Source organism: Mobula hypostoma, chromosome 10 (genome assembly GCF_963921235.1).
Source record: "Mobula hypostoma chromosome 10, sMobHyp1.1, whole genome shotgun sequence".
NCBI classification, from domain to species: domain Eukaryota; kingdom Metazoa; phylum Chordata; class Chondrichthyes; order Myliobatiformes; family Myliobatidae; genus Mobula; species Mobula hypostoma.
This window is the reverse complement of record NC_086106.1, coordinates 19,323,556-19,348,005: the sequence shown is the minus strand read 5'-3', so window position 1 is coordinate 19,348,005 and position 24,450 is coordinate 19,323,556. Positions and strand designations below refer to the sequence as shown.

The 24,450-nt window shown below is 45.8% G+C and overlaps 1 gene segment (V, D, J or C); it reads left to right on the top strand.

The window, feature by feature from the left end:
* LOC134352728 (immunoglobulin gamma-1 heavy chain-like) overlaps positions 1–18,481 on the top strand; it is a 27,491-nt gene extending 9,010 nt beyond the window's left edge. The window contains 6 exon segments of the C gene segment in view: positions 9,696–9,992; positions 10,865–11,164; positions 14,792–15,094; positions 15,183–15,500; positions 16,849–17,169; positions 17,768–18,481. Of these exon segments, the coding sequence occupies positions 9,696–9,992; positions 10,865–11,164; positions 14,792–15,094; positions 15,183–15,500; positions 16,849–17,169; positions 17,768–18,153 (1,925 nt within the window).
* Positions 18,482–24,450: the final 5,969 nt, after the last annotated feature.

The window sequence follows — 24,450 nt, the reverse complement described above, 5'->3', positions numbered from 1 at the left end:
GCTGCTGTGGGTGGGGACAGGAAGCCGCGCCTCTGGTTTCAGTGTGTGAGAGCCTGTTCAAACCGCGGCTCCCTCTCTCACTCACAGCCCACGTCCCTATTTAAACAGCGCTCACTGCGGCTCCGGACAAAGCCGGCCTGAGCTGCAGTCGCCGATCTCAAAAGTGTCCAAGTCCGGCTCAGTGTTCAGGGCGATGGGGGTCGTTCCTTATCTCTGTCTCCTCCTGTCTTGTCTGGCAGGTGGGTGTCCCGCGGCTTGTCGCCCTCCCGGGACCGGCTGTTTCTCGGAGGCTTTGTGAACCTCTGCCCGTGGAACATTTTATTAATTTCTGCTCTTTTTTATTGACAGGAGTGCGGTCCGACATCGTGCTGACACAGCCCGAGTCAGCGGTGGTAAAGCCGGGGCAGTCCCACAGACTGACCTGTGCGGTCAGTGGGTTCAGCCTCAGCAGCTATGGCATGAGCTGGGTGAAACAGGTCCCCGGGAAAGGGCTAGAGTGGCTGGTATCGTATATAGTGGTGGTAGCAAGTACTACGCGCCTGGAGTCCAGAGCCGGTTCACCGTTTCCAAGGACAGCAGCACCGTTTATCTGCAAATGCGCAACCTGAGACTGGACGACACGGCCACCTATTACTGTGCGAGAGACACAGTGAGAGAGATCGGGACTGGACCGGGACAAAAACCCAGCCAGAGCGCCTGCCCTTCGGGCGCTGAGGGAAAGGACAGCAGTGATCGCCACAGCTGTATCCCGGTCGTTCCGGGCCACATCCGCTCGTCCACGCAATGGAAGGCGGGTTGTCAGCGAGGATTCCCGAGAAGAGATATTGGCCGGATGGATCGAGGGGCTCAGCGGATCACTTCAGAGAGCAGCTCGGAGCCAAGAGCCGTGAGTGGGAATGGGGTCAACGATCGACCTGGTCGGGAGTCGGTCCTTCGTCTACACGTGACAGTAAATGGTCGGGCTGTGAGGAACATTAATGATCAGAGACACTTTGGTGTTCTGGTGCGGTTTGACTGAGGAGTGACTGTGCTGGGAGACAGTGAGAGGGACGGAGGTTATCGTACGGCGGTGTATCACTGTGACTATACTGGGTGGCACAGTGTGAGAGATGGCGGCTCCCTCCATACACAAACCTACCGCAACAAAACTCTTTAAATTGGGCTCTTCGGGCGCTTCCACCGGCCTTCACCCCGGGACCCGTGGATATAAATCAGATCCCGAGCGGATAAACCGGGAGTAGGTACAAGTTCCACTGGAGATGTGCCTGGAAAGGAACGGGACCACCGAGGAGGAGATGTCAGTGGAAGCCCAGTGAAAGGTCCCGGTGGGTTATATCATCTCCACTTCAGCACTGGGATGGCCGAGACTGAAACCCGCTGTGTGGGACACCCGGACACAGAGGGAGGGTTTAATAAATCCGCTGGCCGGCTCTGGGATCCACTGGATTTCGGGCAGGATGTGATGAAGACGGTTTGTGGCCTGCGGTGAAGCACCGTGATATGGATCACGGTGACGGGGAGCTGAACAGAAACTGGTCCCGACAAAGGAGCGTCTGCAGCGCCGTCTGTCTCCACGGATTCCGCATTGCTGCTTCCCAGAGTCAAATCCCTGAAGCCTCACTCGGACTGCTGGGCGCAAATGTCAATTTCTGGACAATTAAAAGCCCAAAAAGGATTCGACTCTGATTCCGGGAGATGGCTGGAGCCGGTATCCACTGTGAAAATGCCTCTTTTATTCACACGCCAGGAAGAGACAAGGACGGAGTTTGGGGTGGAAATCCAGGAAGCGGCTGCTCCCGGTCCGGGCAGGGATCTTTTTGACATTTTGCTGAGATTATTGGATGTGACGGGCAAGTGAAGTTACTGCACTGGGTGAATGGGGAGACGGAGCACTGTGACGATCTTGACTACTGGGGCGGAGGAACCTCGCTGACAGTGACTTCAGGTAAGACCAACTTCTCAATTGTATCTTCACGCTCTAGTATTTTATTTATTTACGGTTTTGGCGAATTCGGTGATTCGCCTGAAATCAGTGAGATATTTAGCGCAAGTACATGAATCTCCCCGAACCGGCGGGTTTCTCTGGAGCCCAGTAACAGTACAAGGGTACATACCCCACCCACCAGTGAACTGTCCACAGACCGGGAACAGGCTCAGGGGAATGGGGTCGGATCTTGTCACCAGACTGTGCCTTGACACCGGCCGATTGTGCTGAGTGAGCTCAGTGTTTGGTTCGAGTCTGGTTTCTGATCCTCAGCACCGACTGAAGCCACGTTCAGGGGCTGAGCGTTTCAGTGCAGTTGAACTTGTTCCCTGTCGGTGACAACAATGGATCTGTTCAGTGTCAAGTTATTGGGATCGGGTTTTACTGTCGGCTGCTTTCATGTTGAAGGTAATGGGATTCAGACATAATCTGAGGGAATGGTGTACACATGTATGATCTGGTTGATGGCTCAGTATCCCCAGGGTACAGGTGGGTGTCAGTCCCATCATGTAATGTCAGGCGTGAGGTCCGTCCCGGGATACAGCAAAAGTATCGGATTAATTGATGGGATTAAGGTTTTAGTTTTATTCCCTGATAGGTGAGGAGGTGGGGTACGGTGGGGAAGAATTTTGGAGTTGGGAAGGCAGTGGGGAAGTGGTGCAGGAAAGGTAAGGCAGGGAATTGAAATCACAATTCCTTCACACATTCCGGGCAGCCTTGCATTGGTGGGTGGGGGAGTGGGGAGTGGTGCAGGTGGGGTGGGGAGGGAAGCGTTTAAGTCATTCATGTGTAATAGGGGAGCATTTAAGGGAAGGTTTGTTGATGAACGTTTGTGATCTGGAACACACTGCCTGAATGATGGTGGTGGCCAATAGTGAGTGTAGAGAGGGAACAAGAGGAGATCCGCCTTTTGTGGGGATACAGGGAAGAGCAGAGAGACCAATGGGTTTGTTGGGTTTGCTCAGCTAAAGGGAAGCACAGACACTATCAGAGGAATGGCCTCACTCTCTGCTCTGTCATTCAATGGAATCAGTATTTATCTTGTAAATCTGGGAAATTCTTCCTCAAAGGGATTCCAACAAGCACCCCAGAGTACACAGAGCATGAGTTAAATGTAGATTACAACTCCCATGTCCTGTTCTGGCAGCCACGGATTAGATACAAAGATCGTTCTGCACTGTCCCATCCTTCCCAGGACAGGGGCAGCAGAGGTTAGACACAGAGTGAAGCTTCCCCCAACCTGTCCCATCACACACTCACGGGACACGAGTTGAACTTTACTGTTCAAATGAACTGCTTATTCTCAGTTCACAGACAGAGCAACTGCTCTAATTCCTTGCCCTCCTCCACCCCCCGACTGGGTTTGTTTAACAAGTGCTTTCCTACATTAACCAGTGTTGCTGGTGATTCAGTAAAAGTGGTTGTGCGATAAAGTGCTGACATTTACTGAGCACCTTTCATGGTCCCCCCGAGCTCTTCACAGGCAATGAAGTAGTTTCAAAGTTCAGCCCTGTTGTAGAGTCGGGAATGTGGAGCCACTCTGCACACAGCAGAATCCACAAACTGCAAGGTGAGAACCATCAGGCAGTCTGTTCTGGTGATGTTATTGAAGGAGAAATATTGTCCAGGACACCGTGGACACAGTGATCCAATGGACAGGCACAAGGTTGGATTCGGAGTGATGGGAAACAGGGCAGTACATCAAAGCAGATGAGTAGTGCAGAGGGATGGATGAGCAGTCCACGGATACCACCACAACAAAACCGACAAATTTAAACTCAGTTCATAATAATCTGCAACAGATTTGGATCTGTGGTTTGATTTCCAACATAGAAACCATAGAAACCATAGAAGAACTACAGCACAGAAACAGGCCTTTTGGCCCTTCTTGGCTGTGCAGAACCATTTTCTGCCTAGTCCCACTGACCTGCTCACGGACCATATCCCTCCATACACCTCCCATCCATGTATCTGTCCAATTTATTCTGAAATGTTAAAAAAGAACCCGCATTTACCACCTCGTCTGGCAGTTCATTCCATACTCCCACCACTCTCTATGTGAAGAAGCCCCCACTAATGTTCCCTTTAAACTTTTCTCCCCTCACCCTTAACCCATGTCCTCTGGTTTTTTTCTCCCCTTGCCACAGTGGAAAAAGCCTGCTTGCATTCACTCTATCTATACCCATCATAATTTTATATACCTCTATCAAATCTCCCCTCATTCTTCTATGCTCCAGGGAATAAAGTCCTAACCTATTCAACCTTTCTCTGTAACTGAGTTTCTCAAGTCCCGGCAACATCCTTGTAAACCTTCTCTGCACTCTTTCAACCTTATTAATATCCTTCTTGTAATTTGGTGACCAAAACTGAACACAATACTCCAGATTCAGCCTCACCAATGCCTTATACAACCTCATCATAACATTCCAGCTCTTATACTCAATACTTTGATTAATAAAGGCCAATGTACCAAAAGCTCTCTTTATGACCCTATCTGCCTGTGACGCCACTTTTAGGGAATTTTGTATCTGTATTCCCAAATCCCTCTGTTCTACTGCACTCCTCAGTGCCTTACCATTAACCCTGTATATTCTACCTTGGTTTGTCCTTCCAACCTGCAATACCTCACAATTGTCTGTATTAAACTCCATCTGCCATTTTTCAGCTGATTTTCCCAGCTGGTCCAAGTCCCTCTGCAGGCTCTGAAAACCTTCCTCACTGTCTACTACACCTCCAATCTTTGTATCATCAGCAAATTTGCTGATCCAATTTACCACATTATCATCCAGATCATTGATATAGATGACAAATAAAAATGGACCCAGCACTGATCCCTGTGGCACACCACTAGTCACAGGCCTCCACTCGGAGAAGCAATTCTCTACTACCACTCTTTGGCTTCTTCCATTGAGCCAATGTCTAATCCAATTTACCACCTCTCCATGTATACCTAGCGACTGAATTTTCCTTTCTAACCTCCCATGCGGGACCTTGTCAAAGGCCTTACTGAAGTCCATGTAGACAATATCCACTGCCTTCCCTTCATCCACTTTCCTGGTAACCTCCTCGAAAAACTCCAATAGATTGGTCAAACATGACCTACCATGCACAAAGCCATGTTGACTCTCCCTAATAAGTCCCTGTCTATCCAAATGCTTGTAGACTCTGTCTCTTAGAACTCCCTCCAATAACTTACCTACTACCAACGTTAAATTTACCGGCCTATAATTTCCTGGATTACTTTTCGATCCTTTTTTAAACAAATGAACAACAATCTCCAATCTTCCGGCACCTCACCTGTAGACAGCGACATTTTAAGTATTTCTGCCAGGGCCCCCGCAATTTCAACACTAGTCTCCTTCAAGGTCCGAGGGAACACCCTGTCAGATCCCGGGGATTTATCCACTTTAATTTTCCTCAATACAGCAAGCACCTCCTCCTTTTCAATCTGTACAGTTTCCATGATCTCACTACTTGTTTCCCTTAATAATTAGCATCTTAATAATTGGCATTGTTTTTAAATCTAGTCATTAGTAATGATGACCCTTCAGTTTTACTGATATCCCTCAGGGAAGGAGATCTCTCATCCTTACCCTTCGAGGCTATTTATTACTCCTGACCCATCAATGCTATTGTCTCCAAATGCCCTCTGAATGGCAGCTCAGATGTGTAATTCATTCAGTCTTTACCGGCAAAGCCCAGATCCCAAAAGATGAATAAATAAAATTGCCCATCTGTTGTTCATACTGCCCAATGTTGGATCCACTCACTACAATACAGACTAAGATCAGACCATCTCCCCTGATCTACTGACTCAATATCAATCATTTTTTACAAATACCCAAGTGTCATTTCATTGCAAATTTCTTCTGAGCTGATCCTGCCAGATCCAGTTCCCCTCTTCACCCCAGCACCCTGTGACACATCCAGATCCCCTCTTCACCCCAGCACCCTGCGACACCCCCAGCTCCAGTTCCCCTCTTCACCCCAGCACCCTGTGACACATCCAGATCCCCTCTTCACTCCAGCACCCTGTGACCCACCCAGATCCAGTTCCCCTCTTCACCCCAGCACCCTGTGACCCACCCAGATCCAGTTCCCCTCTTCACCCCAGCACCCTGTGACACACCCAGATCCAGTTCCTCTCTTCACCCCAGCACCCTGTGACACACCCAGATCCAGTTCCTCTCTTCACCCCAGCACCCTGCTGTCAGTTTGATGGGTGTTTTTATGAAGACTCAGAGGAACACTGATCCAGACAGAACTGTACTTACCACCTCACAACACGCTGGAGGAACTCAGCAGGTCGGGCAGTATCTGTGGAAAAGATCGGTTCCAGGACGTAAAAGTTCCTCAGATGCACATCTCACCGACTGACATTATTGTGCCTCCTGCACTGCCAACACCGAACAGCTCAGGGAACATCTGTGGGTGAGGAACAGAGTTAATGTTTCACATCAGTGACCTTTCACCAGACTCTGTCAGTCTGATTTCTGGCAACTACGCTGTTTCCAGTTTTATTTTACTGAATTTATTTTGATGAAAACAAGTGTTTTTCATAGACTTCTGTTACCCCAGCACATTCCAGAGCTTTTCTGAACCCAGCAAGTACTTCTGCAGTGTCCCGTTTCATATAGGGAAATAAACATCCAACTTGTCTGCATCTTGTTCCCACAAACTGAACTACAACATGACAATCTAGTCTGGGTGATGTTGGAAGGGAATGGTTACTTTTAGCCTACAATTCCTAGAGCTCCCCACCACTGGGAACTCCTCATCTGAATCCTGATTGTGCAGTAGATGAATAGACAGACACGAGTTGGTTGTAGGTCGTCCAAATGGTCCCAGGTCCTTGGTGCAGCAATTCCGTTGTTTTCAGGGGTTAATGTCGATAAAGAGCAGTGAGGGTCCTCAGACTTCAGCTGACCAGCCCGTTCCTGAGCCACTGTGCACCTGGGAGGCTGAGGATAGTGTGGGTGAAATGGTGCTGGCTGTGACTGGCAATTCCAAAGGGAATCACCAGTGTTCAGCCACGTACACTGGAGTCAGTCACAGAGTTCCACAGACCACTGTACCCCGGGATTTACTGAGTGACAGATGCCACCAGAGCTGTTACCACACTCTATCACATGACACCGGGTCCTACTGGAATTCACAGGGTAACACTGGGAAATCCACCTCCACATTTCCCTAACAGGCCAGACCTGACAAAGGATCACATTTCCCATTCATCTGACTGGGGATTCTGAGCCTTGGGAAGGGATTTAATCAGGAATAATTTCTGGCTGATTATTATATTTTAATGCATTTCAGATTTATGATTTTAAGCAAAATATGTTAAATTAATTGCTGCCACAGGAATTTACATCAACTCTAATGTTTCCCAGACATTTCAAACCTGTTAAATTACATGACAGCATTCACACAAGACAATCCCGTCCCCACAATTACCAAGCATAGAAACATGGAAAACATACAGCACAATACGAGCCCTTCAGCCAACAACACTGTACCAAACATGTACTTACTTTAGAAATTACCTAGGGTTAGCCATAGCCCTCTATTTTTCTAAGCTCCATGTACCTATCCAGGTGTCTCTTAAAAGACCCTATTGTATCTGCCTCCACCACCATCACCAGCAGCCCATTCCATGCAATCACCATTCTCTGCGTAAAAAAATTACCCCTTGCATCTCCTCTGTACCTACTTCCAGGCACCAAGCATCAGGGAGTTCTGGACCCAGAGTCCAGAGTCCCAGCAGGGAGCTGCTTGAGGCTATTTAATGCTGAGGCACCGATACACCTCACCACCACCCTCCAGCACCCAGAAGCCCATCAAAGTCCCACCTTCCCCTGTGTAGCAGTGAGGGGAGAGTCCCAGCGGGTTAGAACCAGCACCACTCAGCCCAGTCTGTGTGGACATGGTCCAGTTGGCACCGTGCCCTGTGTTTTCTCTCCTGTGACACTTCACCCACAGCACAGGTCAGCTTGTCCTGCTGTTTCACAGAAGTTGTGTCCCCGATGGGGAGTCTGACATCAGCATTTCACTGGTTGTTTCAGGCTCAGTGTGAAAGGAATGAGAAAGGGACCATTTCTCTGCTCTGCCTGTCCTGTCAACCTGAATCACCTGTGTTTACTCAGGAAGGTAAATGTTCTGAGTTCACAGTCCCCAGTGTCACCTGGAAATGGTTCGAAACAATGCAGCTGTCATTACTGACCAGTTACATTATATCGATTCCTATCTACTTGTTATGGTTATTGATTTATATTTATTCTATTTGAAACCCAGAATTCAATACTTTATGCCATTCATCCCAGAGTGATGAATGTGAAGTGAATATTTCATTATTTTGCTTCGGATTGAAATTGTGACCACTCCACTTCCACTCCAAATGTTGAGTTTGCTGCCCTTCCGATAGCAGAATCGATCTGAAGCCTGTGTGTGTCTGTTGACCATCTTACTGTTGGATAACAAAGCCCTCATCTACTGCAATTCACACTGTCTGACACATACTCTCCCACTAGTCTCCTACTCCCAGAGTTCCTGCATGTTCTGCTGTGTCCATACAGTCTTTTTGGGTGATTTTAACCTCATCCACCAGCAACAATCTGTCACTGACAGAGTCAATCATGAGGCAAATGATGTCTCGTCAGTGGGTCAGAACAAACCCCGTTCACAACACTGCTCAAGGTAATTCTGACAACTGGTCAAACCATATCTCTTCAATGTATCCACCTGTCAAAGTGTCAATTGGTCAATTAATTGATTGATCCTGACACTTTTACCTACCTTGGTAAGTCAACACATCTCCTTTTCCAGTGAAATGAATTGAGAACCGGTGCTTTCAAGTGTATTTTGCACGTTAACTGGTTGGGAATTGCCACAACCTGCATTTCCTCACTGGACTCTCCGGGCTGGTTTTTCACTGAGAATATCACCTACATCTAATGACATTTTGAGATTTCTCCATCTGCCCAGGAATCTCATCGTCACTGTCGGTTGTGCTGTCCGACACTTCTCCACAGAGTCTGGGCAAATATATTTCCACAGTTCCTCTGTCCTTTCTGATGCAAGTTACCATTCCCTCCCGGTTAGCCAGTAGTTTCCACAGGCTCAGTGGGGTTGGAATTCTTGCTCAGTCACACACGGTAAATATGTGAGGCAGTGTCAGCTGCATCATGTAGTCTGTTGAGTTGAATTTCAGAAGCAGAGTCCATTTCCCAACCTCCACTATATTGCACACATGGTGCTGGAGACTCGGTACCACTATATCCACACCGATCACTCCTCTCATCACCAGCAACACTGAACACATCAGAATTATTCAAATAAGTTACTTCTGAATCTTACTTTTTTTGTAAACTTCATTGATCAAGTGCTAACAGGCTTCTCCAAATCAGGAATTGTATTTGGAGGAGAGCCAGATTGTCACTTTGGTATTTTGACTGAAATCCGACCAATCAGACATTGGGTCACTGCCTCAGTCCTGCACTGAAGTGTTGGCCTGGATTGTGTGTCCAAGTTGCCACTGTGGGATTGATCCACACCCTCCTACCTCAGCAACACAGACTCACAGCTCAGTGTTAAAGTGACATCGGCTTTGTTTAATGGGGTGAATAATTTTGAAAATTACTGCTTTATATAACATCTCCTTTCTCTACCAGTAATGCATTTATTCAGAGAACCATCTGAGATTTTTTTTCCATTTCAGAGGTCACGTCCTTGCCATCAGTCTACATCACTCCTTCCTGCAACACAGAATCTGACCAAAAGATCAGCCTCCTCTGTCTGGTCAAGGACTATCAGCCTGAGAGCATCAGTCAGACATGGTCCACTAACAGTGGGGTCATCACCACTGGAATCAAGAAATACCCGGCGGTGTTGGGGCAAAATTCAAAGTACACAATGAGCAGCTTGCTCGAAGTCTCTGCGGCAGACTGGAAGAATAAAGTCTACTCCTGCAAGGCGGGGAGTGTGACATCGGAGTGGCAGAAACCTCAACCTCAACGTTAGTATCAGAAATAATTTATATTGAAAGCTGCACCGATGTCAGAGCATAAATCTGGAGTAGGAAGCTTTGTCAGATAATGCAGGAGCATGGCAATTAACTCCTTTATTCTGCTCTTTCAACAGCAGTGAAAAAACGTATGAAAGCTGACATGGGCAGTGAAACTCAGTATCAGGATCTGCCTCCATTGTATCCGCTCCATTGTCTAATTTCAGTAGCCTCTCCACCACCCCCTCCCACTAAACCCTCCCTACAGATCAGCTCCTGTACACATACAGAGACCACTGGCCCATCGTACCCTTGCACACAGAACAACAAATTACACTTTACCCCACTCCTCCTGCACATCCAGCCCCCACCCTGCAGCTGCCCCTCTTCTGGTAAAAGCAATCCCTTGTGAATGTGATGGAGGAATCCACTCCACTGCCCTTCTTTAACCATCTTCTCACAGATCTGAACAAGCCTTTGCAGTTACAACAAAATAATTTCCTCCTGTCCATCTGTTCTTCTTTCCCATTGAACCTAAAATTGTGTTTCCCAAATTTGCCAGTGGAAACAGTACCACACCATGTACTCCTGCTCACAGGAGCTGCTATCTGTCATTCTCCAGTAAACAATTAGATCATGGCAGGTCTGTACTTCAACCCCATGACCCACCTCTCTGCATTATCATAGCACAGTGGGACACACTGCTGGGAGGCCCAAATTATACACTCAGCCCTCCCACTCACTGGTGTGAGCCATCAGATCAGCTGTAAATTAACAGCATTCTTGAGAGGCTGGAATTGGGGAACTTGCCCGGGATGAGGGGGAATGAAGTCTAAAACATGGGCAAAGCAATCATGTACTGACAGACATTAAATGTGTTACAGCTCCGAAGCTCAGCTCCCTTGTTCCATCCCGGGAGGCAATCCACAGTCAAATAAATGCTGTCCTGGGCTGTGTGATATCTGGATTCTCTCCTGACAATGTTAAAGTATCCTGGAAGAAAGCTGGATCTGCCCAAGAAGGCATCGTTCTCCCTTCCACTCCGAGATCTGGTGGTACATTTGAAACAATCTCTTACCTGACAGTGCCTGTGCAGGAATGGACCAAGAAACAGGAATATACTTGTGAAGTGAATCACGCAGCTTCCGGTTTCAGTGGTCAGGTCAACATGACGTATCAAGAGGGTGAGTGATGTGTGAAGAAAAATTAATTATCTTACAGTACTAAACTAATTAACTGATACTCTCACAAATTTCTGTCCCTACTGTCAATCTTGTTGAGTGATGTACAGTTCATCTTTGCACATTGAATCAACTCATATCACCAGCAGCTTTAATCCCATCTACTGGGCAGGAAAGGTGTGAGATTAGGTCACCTGTCCATTCCGTCTCAATAATTTTAGTTGTCTCTGTTTGTAGTTATAATGAAAATAATTTATTGAGCAAAGCCCACATCCCAAGCTTTACCATCTGGAGAAGATATCCCTGTTCCCTTTTCACTGTCTTCTCAGTGTTAGTTCCTCAAAAAAATATCTCTGCAATTTTGTATTTGCTTCAGTCTCCCGAGTCTGTTTCCAATGTTTCCTGAGAGACTCTTCTGTCAATTGTCCGCTCACTGAAATGTAGATGCCTGGATTATTTTTGAATTGATGCCCAATCCTCGAGTGAATGTTGTGACCTTGTGTCCTCAGATCCTCGACCAGGTTCAGAGACAACATGCATTTATTATTATCACATAACCTCATCCCAAAAGGATGTGATTTACAGAGGATAGAAAGTGGGAATATGTGGGGCTCCCTTTTTCCCAAGCATGAGAAAAGAGGTGAAAATATCTAACACTTAAATCTATGAATCTTCCGTTTCCAGGTCCCGGCAGTTTTTCGAAGCCAATGTTCTTTTACCAGAGTACTCTCACTGCAACATTCTCCGATGGTTCTACCCAACAATATCATTGTTCAGCAGGAAAGTGTGAAATAAAGTGATTGGCTGTGTTTACAATTCATTATTGAATTTTATTACAATCCATTTACTGGATTCCAGACCAGCCTCTGGTAACCATTGGGATGGAAGTTTAACAGGAGAGAAGAAAACAAGTGATTCAGTCTGACGACCTCTCTAATCACATTTCAATTCAACTTTCTATTATCCTCGTGGCCACCTGTTTCAGTTTGACTTCCCATTCCCATTCTGACATGTCTGTCCATGGCCTCATCTACTGCCATGGTGAGGCTGAAGTCAGGTTGGGGAAGCAACACTTCATATCCCATCCAGATATCTGCCAACCTGATGGCATGAATACTTATTTCTTAACTTCCAGTAATCCCCCCCCCGCACTCCTTTATTCTCCCTTTTGTTCTATTCCCCATACTAGATACACCCGCATTCCGTCACTCCTCCTCACCTGCCCATCATCTCCGTTTGGTTCCCCTCCTCCTGCACTTTCCTTCATAGTCCACTGTCCTGTCAGATTCCTTCTGTTTCAGCCATTTATCTCTTCCACTTATCCCCTATCAGCTTCTTAATTCATACCCTCTCCCCCATCCACACACTTTCCCCCTCACTTGATCTCACCACTCATCTGACAGAATGTATTCCTCTCTACTCCACCCACCTTCTTATTCTGGCTTCTGCCCACTTCCTTTCCAGTACCGGTGAAGCCACTTGGCTTGAAAGATTGGCTGTTTATTCCCCTCCATAGATGCTGCCTGACTTGCCGAGTTCCTCCAGCACTTAGTGTGTGTTGTTCAAGATTTCCAGCATCTGTAGAATCTCCTGTGTTTCTGGTTGTCCATACACTCATTCATTTGTGTACATTGTTGCTTCAGTGTGACTCAGATCCCAATTCCAGTTTCCTTGGCCAGATTCCCTCCTGTCTGACTCCAGTCAGCAAGAACTGGAACCTGTTTTTCACCCAGTGGCTGTAAGGCATGAGGTGATGAAGGTGAACGGGGCTGAGATTCCAAATTGACTAGGTCAAAGGAAGGATGACCCTTTGATAATGTTGGGCACAAGATAAATTGGTGAGACAAGACGCAGGGATCTAACCAGTCTCCTGTCCAATCTGACATGCTTTGTGTGTAAATCCTGGATCAGACAAATTGCTAAAGTTACATTGATCCACGTGCCGGACACTGAGTTCAGTCCAAGAGGGAAACTCAGTGATCCCAAGGAATGTTAGAAAGGAGAATGTTTTGATAGAATTACCCAAGCATTGACAGAATTATATGCTTCTTGTAGAATAACACCAGCATTCAGAAACAAGGGGAGCGGTCCTGACTTGGTCAGGTTTTATGATGGGATCGCATTTCCCAGGGACTGCTGAACATCAAGGCCATGCTGATATGGGGCATAACTGAGAAACCTGCAGAAAACATGTTCAGCAACATCACAACTAAACTAAGATTCACAATTCAGTGACCCTTCAGTGCACACTTAGGTTTGCCTTTGTGATATTACATGAGAATAATGATCATCTGGACCACACCCACGGACTTTCTGTTTTAAAAGAAAATTGCTCATAATCTTATTGAAATGGGAAAGGTTAAGAAATCTACATCATACTTTGTCAAATGATCAATCCCAATCAGATTGGAACGGTGTCTGTTCTTTCTTCAGACAAAGACACTGACTCACAGTCTCATTGAAGGTCTCAACCATGACACAAACACAATCAGCCTCCACACTAAATGTCAAAGAACAAAAACACCCCACGTGCCTGAAGGTGACCGAGTGTGTAAATGGTGAACACAAAGTGCAGAGAGCTGCAATGTAAGTGAACTGACGATAGTGCATTGGGAGACGACCTCAACAACTTCACTTGAGTGCAATCACACAAAACTGACACTAACCCAGAGGACAGGTGACCCAACACTTGATCAAAGAGCTGTTTTATTCATTTATCATTTCCCGTCAATCACTGATCTCTCTGGAACTGAGGGACTTGCTGCCTCATTCCTGATGGTGATTCAGCTCCAGCCGTGTTGCTGCAGGTCTGGAGTCACAAACCAGCCAGACCAGACCAGACTTCTCTCCGGAAATTACCACAGAGAATAACACTACAAATACCTCCGTAGTCTTCTTTTTATTCCAAAAAACATTTCTGACTTGAATCTAAACTCCCATCCACCGGGTTGGGATTTGAACCCACTTTGCCAGTTCATCAGTCCCTAACTTATGGATACACTCTGACCATGGCTGCTCATTTCAAGTGAGACAGAGGTTTCAGTGTTTGTCAGCAAGAATGCTAAAACCACAGGCACCAGCAGAAGTAGTGCAGGTGTATGAGTGAGCAGAGTTGAAAGGATACGATGTTGTCTGAAGCTCGTGTGGGTGGTGAAGTTTGCAGAGATGAGGAGAGGCACAGCCACAGTGAGACTGGAATGTCGGGATGTGAAGTTATTAAACTGAGTGAATCCCAGGCTCAGCCCAGATGGAGAAAAGGATTCTCATTGATTCACAGTGTTCATTGTTACTAATCAATGGGCTGATTCTCCAAGCAAAGAATATACTGAGCTGTGTCTCTGCTGAGAAATCTGCATGCTTCTCTGTCTCACAGAGCTCCATCTCACAGTGAACCGATTGGTACAGTTATTAGGAAGGGATTCGAGAACCTCGTTAGCACATCCTTTGTTCTGAATTTCTTTTCTCAATCAAACTTACAGGAATATGAGAGACGTGATTCAGCCCTGGGTGTTTCTGTTATTCTGTTTGCATTAAATGCAGCTGTCCTGTACTGATGATCTGCCTGGACCTAACACAACCAATGGAAATATCTCCAGTAAGATTCTGAGCATTTCCATTTCTAACCCACAGAATTGTCTGTCTTTATTCAAAATCCCAACACTGAAGAGATGTGGATCAACAAGTCTGCTACCGTGAAGTGCACAGTTATCTGTACAGATCCCGAAGATATCCACATCTCTTGGCACGTGGGCGGGAAGGAGAAAACTAAAGGAATTCGCACCCACCAAGCGGAGAGGGACGGGTCCCGATACAGAGTGCTCAGCGAACTCCAGATCAGTGTGGAGGAGTGGTTCAGTGGGGTGGAGTACGAGTGCTCTGCTCAGGAATCTCCTTCATCTTCCCGAGTGTCAGCACGGACCAATAGTACCAAAGGTGGGCAAGAGACCAGCGATTAAATGGCCAGCATTAGTTACCTGAGTCAAAATGTTTGACATTTCCTTTGTTTTCTTTTCTATTCCAGTCGAGATAAGAAGTCCCAAGGTCAGACTGCTGCCTCCACCTCAGGAAGAGACCAAGAATTGGAAAACTGCCACACTGGAGTGTGTGGTCTCTGGATTCTACCCGGATCAAATAAATGTCATTTGGAAGAAAGGCAGCACCGTGATCACCTCCAACACCAGCGCTACACCGACCGCTCTGGAGCAGGGGTGGACGTTCAGTGCCAGACACTTCCTGACCGTGAGTTTACAGGAGTGGAAGACAGAATCAGTCTTCAGCTGTACAGTGATTCATCCCCCCTCCAACAGCAGTATCAAGAAGCAAGTGAAGAACGTCCAAGGTAGGGTCCTGGGACTCATCCCATTATTGAAATTGTTTACATTGTGCTATGAATTCAAGGTCAGCACTAAATCATGGTGCAGCCCTGGTTTAGTTATGTGAGTGAACTGATAAAGTTCAAAGTACAAAGTACATTTATTATCAAAGTATGTGCACCATATACAACCTTGAGATTCTCTTCTTCCAGGCAGTCACAAAACAAAGAAACACAATAGAATTCAGAGTCAAACATCCAATGTGTGAAAAAAACAAATTGTGCAAACAATAAAAAAATTCAAACAAACAATCCACAGAAATCCTGAACCGCAGAGCCCCCTGAAGTAAATCCACAGCCACGTTGCCAGTTCAGCACTGCAACCGGTGCAGGAGACCGATGGCTGCAGGCCACGGCCGTGGAGCCAGGCTCAGTGCTGAGGTGAGTGCCGATGGCTGCAGGCCGCAGCTGCAGAGTCAGTTCAGTGCTGAGGCGAGTGAAGCCTCATCGAGAAGTGAGCTGAATACCGGTTTGTCCATTGACTCAGCCTCAATGCCTTCATCTTTTTCATCTCTCTTGGCACTTAAATCGGCCAATCAACGGTTTGTTTTCCACTCTCAACCAACATAATCCACACTTTCACCATAGAAATAAGAGTATCCCAGAAAATACTTTCATAACTTGAGGAGAATCCAGACCATTTCACTCGACAGACTCTCTGGAACTCGCTGATACTCGTCTTCAAAATGCTCCCTCCCTCTGCCTTTGAACCTAATCCCTGCCTCCGATCAGTGCCTCAGATGTGACTGAATTTCCAGCAGAGCAGCTCTCCCTCTGCTCCTGTGTGGGAATAGTCAGCCTGGACAATGTGTAGAAGCCTCTGGAGGGCGGCCTGAACACACTACATTCTGACAAAGCAGCAGCAAATGTTAGTTACACCTCGAGACAAAAAGAGTGCATTTTAAGCATTTGTGACAAAAACTAAGCATTTCTCTACTTAAATTTTGAAATATGAAGTGTATTTTCTGGAATATTTTCACTTGAAACTTTGCTTCTGTTCCACAGACACACTCTGAAATACTGGGGATTTTCTGTATTGTTTTAATAAGTTGCTGGTACCAGTTTAAGTGACCATGAAACTGCAAAAACAATCTGAGGGCCAATCTTGTTCATTTACATTCGCTCAGGGTTTTTACCCCATGTCTGCTCAATAGGGGAGATTCCTTTCTTCACCAATGTAGAATTGATTGGTCTCATCTCATCTTGATGGGACTGGCAAATCATTGACCAGAGATGAACAGGAAATGTTGGTCTTGTCAGTGACAAACTCATCCATTTGGGAATGGTGAAATAATAATTGTGACGTTTCTCCCAGATGACTGTCCAGACACCCGCCCCTCAGTCACTTTAAGCAAACCTTCCTTCGAAGAGATCTGGACAAAGAGGACAGCAACCATTCTGTGTGAGGTGGTTCACAGTGATTTACAGGGATTCAGTGTAACCTGGCAGGTGGACGGAAGGAAGAGGGAAGATGGGGTGAGGACTCTGCGTCCAGACAGCAATGGAGGTGAAGACATGATCACCAGCAGACTGACAGTCCCTGCTGCAGAGTGGAACAGTGGGGCTGAGTACTCGTGTGTGATAGAGGACAAGAGTTTGCCAACACCAGTGAAGAAATCCATCAGGAAGGACACAGGTACGTGTGGACAGAATTCAGTGTGAGTCTGATCTTAGCAATTTGACAGATTAATCACCATCCAGCACTGCTCAACCATTCAATCTGGTCTCAGCTGATTATCCAAATTCAATCCCTGTTCCTGTTTTCTCCAGATATCCTTTGACCTATTCACCCGAAGTATATTCAACCCATTCTTGAATATATTAGATGATAATTCTTCAAGTGCTTTCTGTGGGAGAGAGTTCCACAGGTTCTCACTCCCTCTCACACGTACACAGCTTAGACTGCCACCCCTGCTCCAGGGGAGATGGAACAAACAGCACAGGATGATGCAAGTCCAGGGGCTGAGTTCCACTTTCTGTCGAGTTGCTGTGTTCAGCGACTCCCATTGATTAAACTGAATAGACCAACCTCGCTGGAAGCTGTAAAATGCAGCAGGTCCAAGATTTCCACTCCACAAATCCCAACGATGAGCAGAAAAGGAAAAGCCTTCAGTTTCAGATCAAGTGAAGCCCCCAGATTTAGAAATTGTTCATGTTGGTGCAAGACCAGAATGTGTCGGGTAAGTAGGGAATTATTGGAAGATTCATTCTAACTGAGATTCTCTCTGTTCCAGGTGGTGTTGTGACTCGTCCTCATGTCTACCTCCTCCTCCCTTCATCGGATGAGGTAGACACCGATCAGACTGTGACCTTGATGTGTCTGATCACCAAGTTCTCTCCCGCAGAGATCTATGTGGCCTGGATGGCCAATGACACCCTTCTGAAGACAGGGTTTGTGAACCAGCCGGTGACCAAGGACCCCAGAAATGGCTGGAACGCAATGACCAGTCAGCTGAAGGTTTCTCCTGAGGAGTGGAATAGCGGCACCACTTTCTCCTGTGTGGTGGGTCATGAGTCGCTCACAACCAACCTGTTCCGAAGCATCAATAAATCTCACAGCAAACCCACCCTGGTCAATGTCTCACTCGTTCTGACTGATAGTTTTAAATCTTGTGTGTAATACTGTGTGATTCAATCCATGAAACCCTAGTTTTGTTAGTTTTATGATTATTAATTATCACAGAGGATTATTTAGCTGATTAAAACATGATTAATATCTGGACTTTTTAAAATAATTAAGAATGAAATTAAGATCAAGAACCAAATTAAACTACAAACATGATTCACCACAAATCTCTGAGTTTGTGTGTACATTCTCAGACATTCTTCTGCCACGTTTGAATGGATTTCAACCCTGTGTGGGACTGCACAATGTATTAAATCCTTGTACGTGTCAATGTACCGATCCAAGTTCAATAAATATGACATGAAAATGTCTTAATTGTGATTTTTGGTGATGGGAAAAAAGGAACTTTCAACATGAGGCATGGCACGTGACACACAGTCAAGGAGAAATAGTAATCTTTGTTTCTCTGGTGTCTGAACCCTTCCTGCATCGGGTCTCCCACTGATCAGCTGTCAACTGATGGTCAGAGAGATTAGAATGTACGGCAATCTGACAAAGAGTTGAGAGTTGAAACCAGTGACCAAACGTCATATCGATGTCAAAGATGTCGGATCACTGTTTGAGGGCTCCTTGTCCCCACTAACATTACTGCTCCTCATCTGGTGCCTGTGTGTCGCTAACTAAATGAAACGTATCATTGTTGGGAACTGTTCTGTTGCAATGGCGCAGTTAAACATCTGTCTGTCAGGGCTGATGGTTTGCATCTGGACTGAAGGGGGACTAATATCCCAGTGAGAAGGTTTGCTTGTGCTGCATGGTGGGGGTGGCGGGGGATGCCGGTTAAACTAGAGTTGCAGGGGATGGGAACCAGAGTGTCAGAACAGATTGTGGAGACGTTGTGGAGACAGATGTTGTTTCGACATTAGACAAAGTCAGGAATCAAAAAGTTCAGCATGGTGTGAGTAATGTTCTGAGCTGCGTATATCTCAAAGCAAGTATTATTGTAGGAAAGGCAGATGAACTCAGGGCAGAGATCAACACATGGAATTATGATATGGTGACCATTAGTGAGACTTGGTTGCAGGAGAGGCAGGACTGGTAGCTCAATGTTCTGTGGTTCCATTTTTTAGATGCACAGAGCAGGAGGGATTAAAGTGCAAATGTCACAGCAGTGTTCAGTCAAGAGAGACTGGAGAACTCCTCTCCTGAGACTTTACAGGTGGAAATGAGGAATAAGAAACGTATGGCCATGTTAATGGGGCTATATTATAGATCGCCCTGCAGGACCTAGAGGCACAAATTGTCGGGACATCACAGACTATTGCAAGAAACACAAGGCTGCGATAGTAGGTGATTTGAACTTTCCACAAATTGACTTGGACACCCAGACTACAAGAGGGATGGAGTTTGTCAAATGTAGTCAAGAAAGTTTCCTTAATCAGTGCATAGAAATCCCAACAGAGTGTGTGCAATACTTGATATCTTATTCAGGAATGAGACAGGGCAGGTGACAGAAGATTGTGTACGGGAACACTTTGCATCTACTGATCATAATGCCATTAGTTTCAAAGTAAATTTTGAAAAAAATAGATCTCGTTCCCAGGTTCAGATTTTAAATTGGAGAAAGGGCAGTTTTGATGGTATCAGAAAGGATCTGGTAAGTGCGAATTGGGACAGGCTGCTTTCTGGCAAAGGTGTACTTGGTAAGTGAGAAGCCTTCAAAAGTAAAATTTTGAGAGCACATTGCTTGTATGTGCCTGTCAGAATAAAAGGCAAGGATGACATTTGATATTGAGGCCCTGGTTAAGAAGTACAAGGAAGTGAACAGCAGGTATAGGCAGGTAGGGACAAATGAGGTACTTATGGAGTGGAAGGAATACAAGAAAACTCCTAAGAAAAAAATAAGAAGGGCTAAAAGAATGGACGAGGTGCCCAAGCAGACAAAGTGAAGGGGAATCCCAGGGGATTCTACAGATATGTTAAGAGCACAGTGTTTGCAAGGGACAAAATTGGTTCACTAGAAGATCAGATTGGAAACCTATTTGTGGTGCCAAAAGGGATGGGGGGACCAGCAATGGATTTTTTGTATCAGTATTTATTTGGGAGATGGACAGATAGTCTGTAGAAACGAGGCAAAGCAGAAGCGACGACATGGACCCTTCAGAGATTACAGAGGAGGAGGTGTTTACTGTCTTTAAGCAAATTAAAGATTGTGGGGGTGGGGGTTGCTATCAGAGATATTTGAAACATCCTTAGCACCAGGCGAGATACTGGAGAACAGCAGGATAGCTGATGTTCCATAGTTTAAAAAAGGTTGTCAAAATAAACCAGGAAATTATAGGCCAGTGAGCCTGACATCTGTAGTGGGATGGCAATTGGAAGGTATTCTAAGGGACCGGATATATGTGTACTTGGATAGACATGGACTGATGAAGGATAGTCAGCATGGCTTTGTGTGTGTAGGGCACATCTAACCAAATTTATGGAGGTTATTTAGGAAGTTACTAGGAAAGTTGATGAAGGCAAGGCAGTGGATGTTATCTACATGGACCTTAGCAAGGCATTTGACAAGATCCCAAATGGGAGGATGGTCAGGAAATTTGCAGTTGCATAGCATTTAAGATGAGGCAGCAAATTGGATTGGACATTGGCTTTGTGGGAGAAGCCAGAGGGAGGTAGTAGAATGGTTGCCTGTCTGACTCAAGGCCTGTGACGAGTGGAGTTTCGCAGGGATCGGTGCTGGGTCCATTGTTGTATCAATGATCTGGATGATAACATGGTTAACTGGATCAGCAAATTTGCAATTGACACCAAAAGTGTGGGTGTTGTGGACAGCATGAAAGACTATCAGAGCTTGTAGTGGGATCTGAACCAGTTGGTAAAATAGTCTGAAAAATGGCTGATGGAATTTAATGCAGACAAGTGTGAGGTGTTCCACTTAGGTAGGACCAGCTAAGGTAGGTCTTACACAGTGAACGATAGGTCACTGAGGAGTGCAGTAGAAAAAAGAGATGTGGGAACACAGGTCCGTAATTAACTGAAAATGGAGGCACAGCTAGATAGGATCATAATGAAATCTTTAGGTACACTGGCCTTCATAAATCAAAGTACTGAGTACAGGAAATGGGGTGTTATGTTAAAGTTGTATAAGACATTCCTCAGGCCTAATTTGAATTGAACTGAATTGACTTTATTACTTACATCCTTCATATACATGAGGAGTAAAAATCTTTACCTGTTCAGCTTTGGTCACTTACCTACAGGAAATAAGCTTGAAAGAGTACAGAGAAAGTTTAAAAGCATGCAACCAGGACTGAGAAACTGAGTTATAAGAAAAGATTACACCAGGTTAGGACTTTATTCCTTGCAACGTAGAAGATTGAGGGGAGATTTGATGGAGGTATAGAAAATTATCAGGGGTATAGATAGGGTAAATGCAAGCAGGCTTTTTCCACTGAGGTTGGCTGGAACTACAACTAGAGATCATGGGTTAAGGGTGAAAGGTGAAATGTTTAAGGGAAACCTGAGGGGAAACTTCTTCACTCAGAGTTTTGTGAGAGTGTGGAATGAACTGCCAGAGCAAGTGGTGCTTGCACGCTTGATTTCAATGTTTAAGACAAGTTTGGATTGTTACATGGATGGGAGGGGAATGGAGAGCAATGGTCTTGGTGCAAGTCAATGAAAGTTGGCAGTTTAAATGGCTCAGCACAGACCGGATGGGCCAAAGGGCCTGTTTCTGTGCTGTGCTTTTCTGGACTCAGTGACTGTCAGACAATGTCCAAGACCAGACAGTCTGTGTCTGCATTGCTTGCAGTTGAGAAGAATCCAGATTTCTGGACAAACATATCAGATGTAAAAGGGGCACGAGAAGGTAGATGTTGGGAGAATTTCACCTGTCATAGCGCAACGAACAAGGGGACTGAGTTACAAAGTAAGGAGCAGGACATTTGAAACTGTGGTGCAGAGAAATTTCTTCCCTCAGATGGAATGAATTCCCAGAAATCTCAGCCCAGAGGATGGAATCTGGTGGTCTGCACTTCCTCCTGTTTTCTTCTTGTGAGTTCAGTGGAGACAGAGACAGAGAGGATTAGAAGAAGAGACAAAGGATGAGATCAGAACTATGCAAATAAAGAAATAGGTGTGTTGGACTCAGAATTGACCTTCAAAGATTTTGACACCCAGGAACTTGAAACTGCTCAACCTTTCCACTGCTGATCCCTCAATGAAGATTGATGTGTGTTCCCATGACTTCCCCTTCCTGAAGTCTGCAATCAATTGCTTCATCTTACTGACGTTGAAAGTAAGGTTGTTGTTGAAACATCATGAACCCAACTGATCTATCCTGCTCTTGTATGCCTCCTCATCACCCTGAAACTCAGCCTACAATTGCTCAACAGTAAATTTATAAATGCCACTTGAGTTCTACCTAGCCGCACAGTCGTGGGTGCAGAGAGAGTAGAGCAGTGGGTTAAGCACACATCCTTGAGGTGCTCCAGTGTTGATTGTCAGTGAGGAGGAGATGCTCATTCAGATCCACACTGACTGTGGTCTCCCAGTGAGGATGTCAAGGATCCAGTTGTGGAGGGAGGCCGAGAGGCCCAGGTTTTGGAGTTTGTTGATTTGAACTGAGGTTATGATTGTGTTGAACACTGAGCTGTAATCAGTAAACAACATCCTGACGTTCAGCAGGTATTGTTATTGTCCAGGTGATCCAAGGCTGAGTGGAGAGTCAGTCAGATTCCATCTGCTGTAGACCTATTGTGGCAATAGGCAAATTGCAGTAGGTCCAGGTCCTTGCTTAAGCAGGAGTTGATTCTGGCCGTGACCAACCTCTCAAAGCATTTCCTCACAGTAGATGTGGGTGCAACTGAGCGATAGTCATTGAGGCAGCTCACCCTGCTCTTCTTGGGCGCTGGTATGATTCTCACTCTTTTGAAACAGATGGGAATCTCTGACTGCAGCAGTGAGATATTGAAGATGTTCCTGAACACTCCCACCAGTTGGTTGGCACAGGTTTTCAATTCCGTACCAGGCACAGCATCAGGGCCTGATTCAGTGTGAGGATTCACCCTCTTGAAAGCTGCTCTGACGTTGGCATCTGAGACAGAGATGACAGGGTCACCAGACACTGCAGGGATTTACCCACATGTAGTTTATTCTCCCTTTCAAAGTGTGCTTAAATGGTGTTGAGCTCATCTGGGAATGAAGCATCACTGCCATTCATGTTGTTAGGTTTCACCTTGTAGGAAGTAATGGCCTGAAAAGTCTGCCAGAGCTGAAGGGGATCTGATTCCTTCTCTAAGTTCAATTGGAATTGTTCAAAGGTTCACTTATTATCAAAGCCTGTATCCACATACAACTTGAAATTTGTGTTCTCCAGATAGCCACAAAAACAAGAAAGAATATGAAAGTCGTTCAGAGAGAAACATCAAACCCATCCCTTCACCACCACCCCCACTGACAAAAACGGCATCCCGATCATCAATTGCCCCCAATAACCCCCTCTCCCTTCACAAAATGGAACAGGAACATCGACTACCCAAAAACAAACCCTCCCCCGCACAAAAAACTAACAGAACATCAAACCCTGAACACCCTCCCCTTGCACAACAAAACGGAAAAGGAACGGGCAATAAAAAACACAGAATATAAAAACGATAGGTCTGAAAATGTCCACAATCCATAAACACAACTGTCCAATCCATAAACACAGAAACACAACACCATCTCCAATATCACCAACATTCATCGAAAGAGAGGAGAGGGACACCACACGAGGCAGAGAGGCGGACCCGCCTGTCACAGCGAGACACACAGCAATAGGCCGCTCACAGAATCCATCTCCAGCAGTGATCAAAAGACAGGCATCGGCACTGAAACTCTCTCTCACTTAATGGATGCTTCAAATGGAGAAATGGAGTCAATCATCGGCTCACACGCTGTCTTGAAGTTTCATTGCATCAAAGCCGTCTGAGTACATACTCGGAATCTTTTTGGAGATAGCAAAACGCTGGATCACTGAAACAATATCCAATCTAAATCGCAGTCTCGAACTGTAACAGTCTGAGAAACATATTTAAGGAGAAAAACAGACGCAAAGGACCAAAAAAGGATATTTTTGTGAGCTATCTGGAAGACGTTGTCTGAGGGAGCATTGCACTCTGGCACCATCTTAACCAATAGCCTACCGCAGTTCGTATCTGGGCTTCTTGACTCATGTTGGGTCACCAGCCTAGACTGCCATAAATGGAGCCCTCAGCAGAGTACAAATCTCCAGGTCCATCCACAGCTTTTGATTTGGTATATCCAGGATGTTCTCGAAGGGACACACTCATCCACACAGGTCTTGAT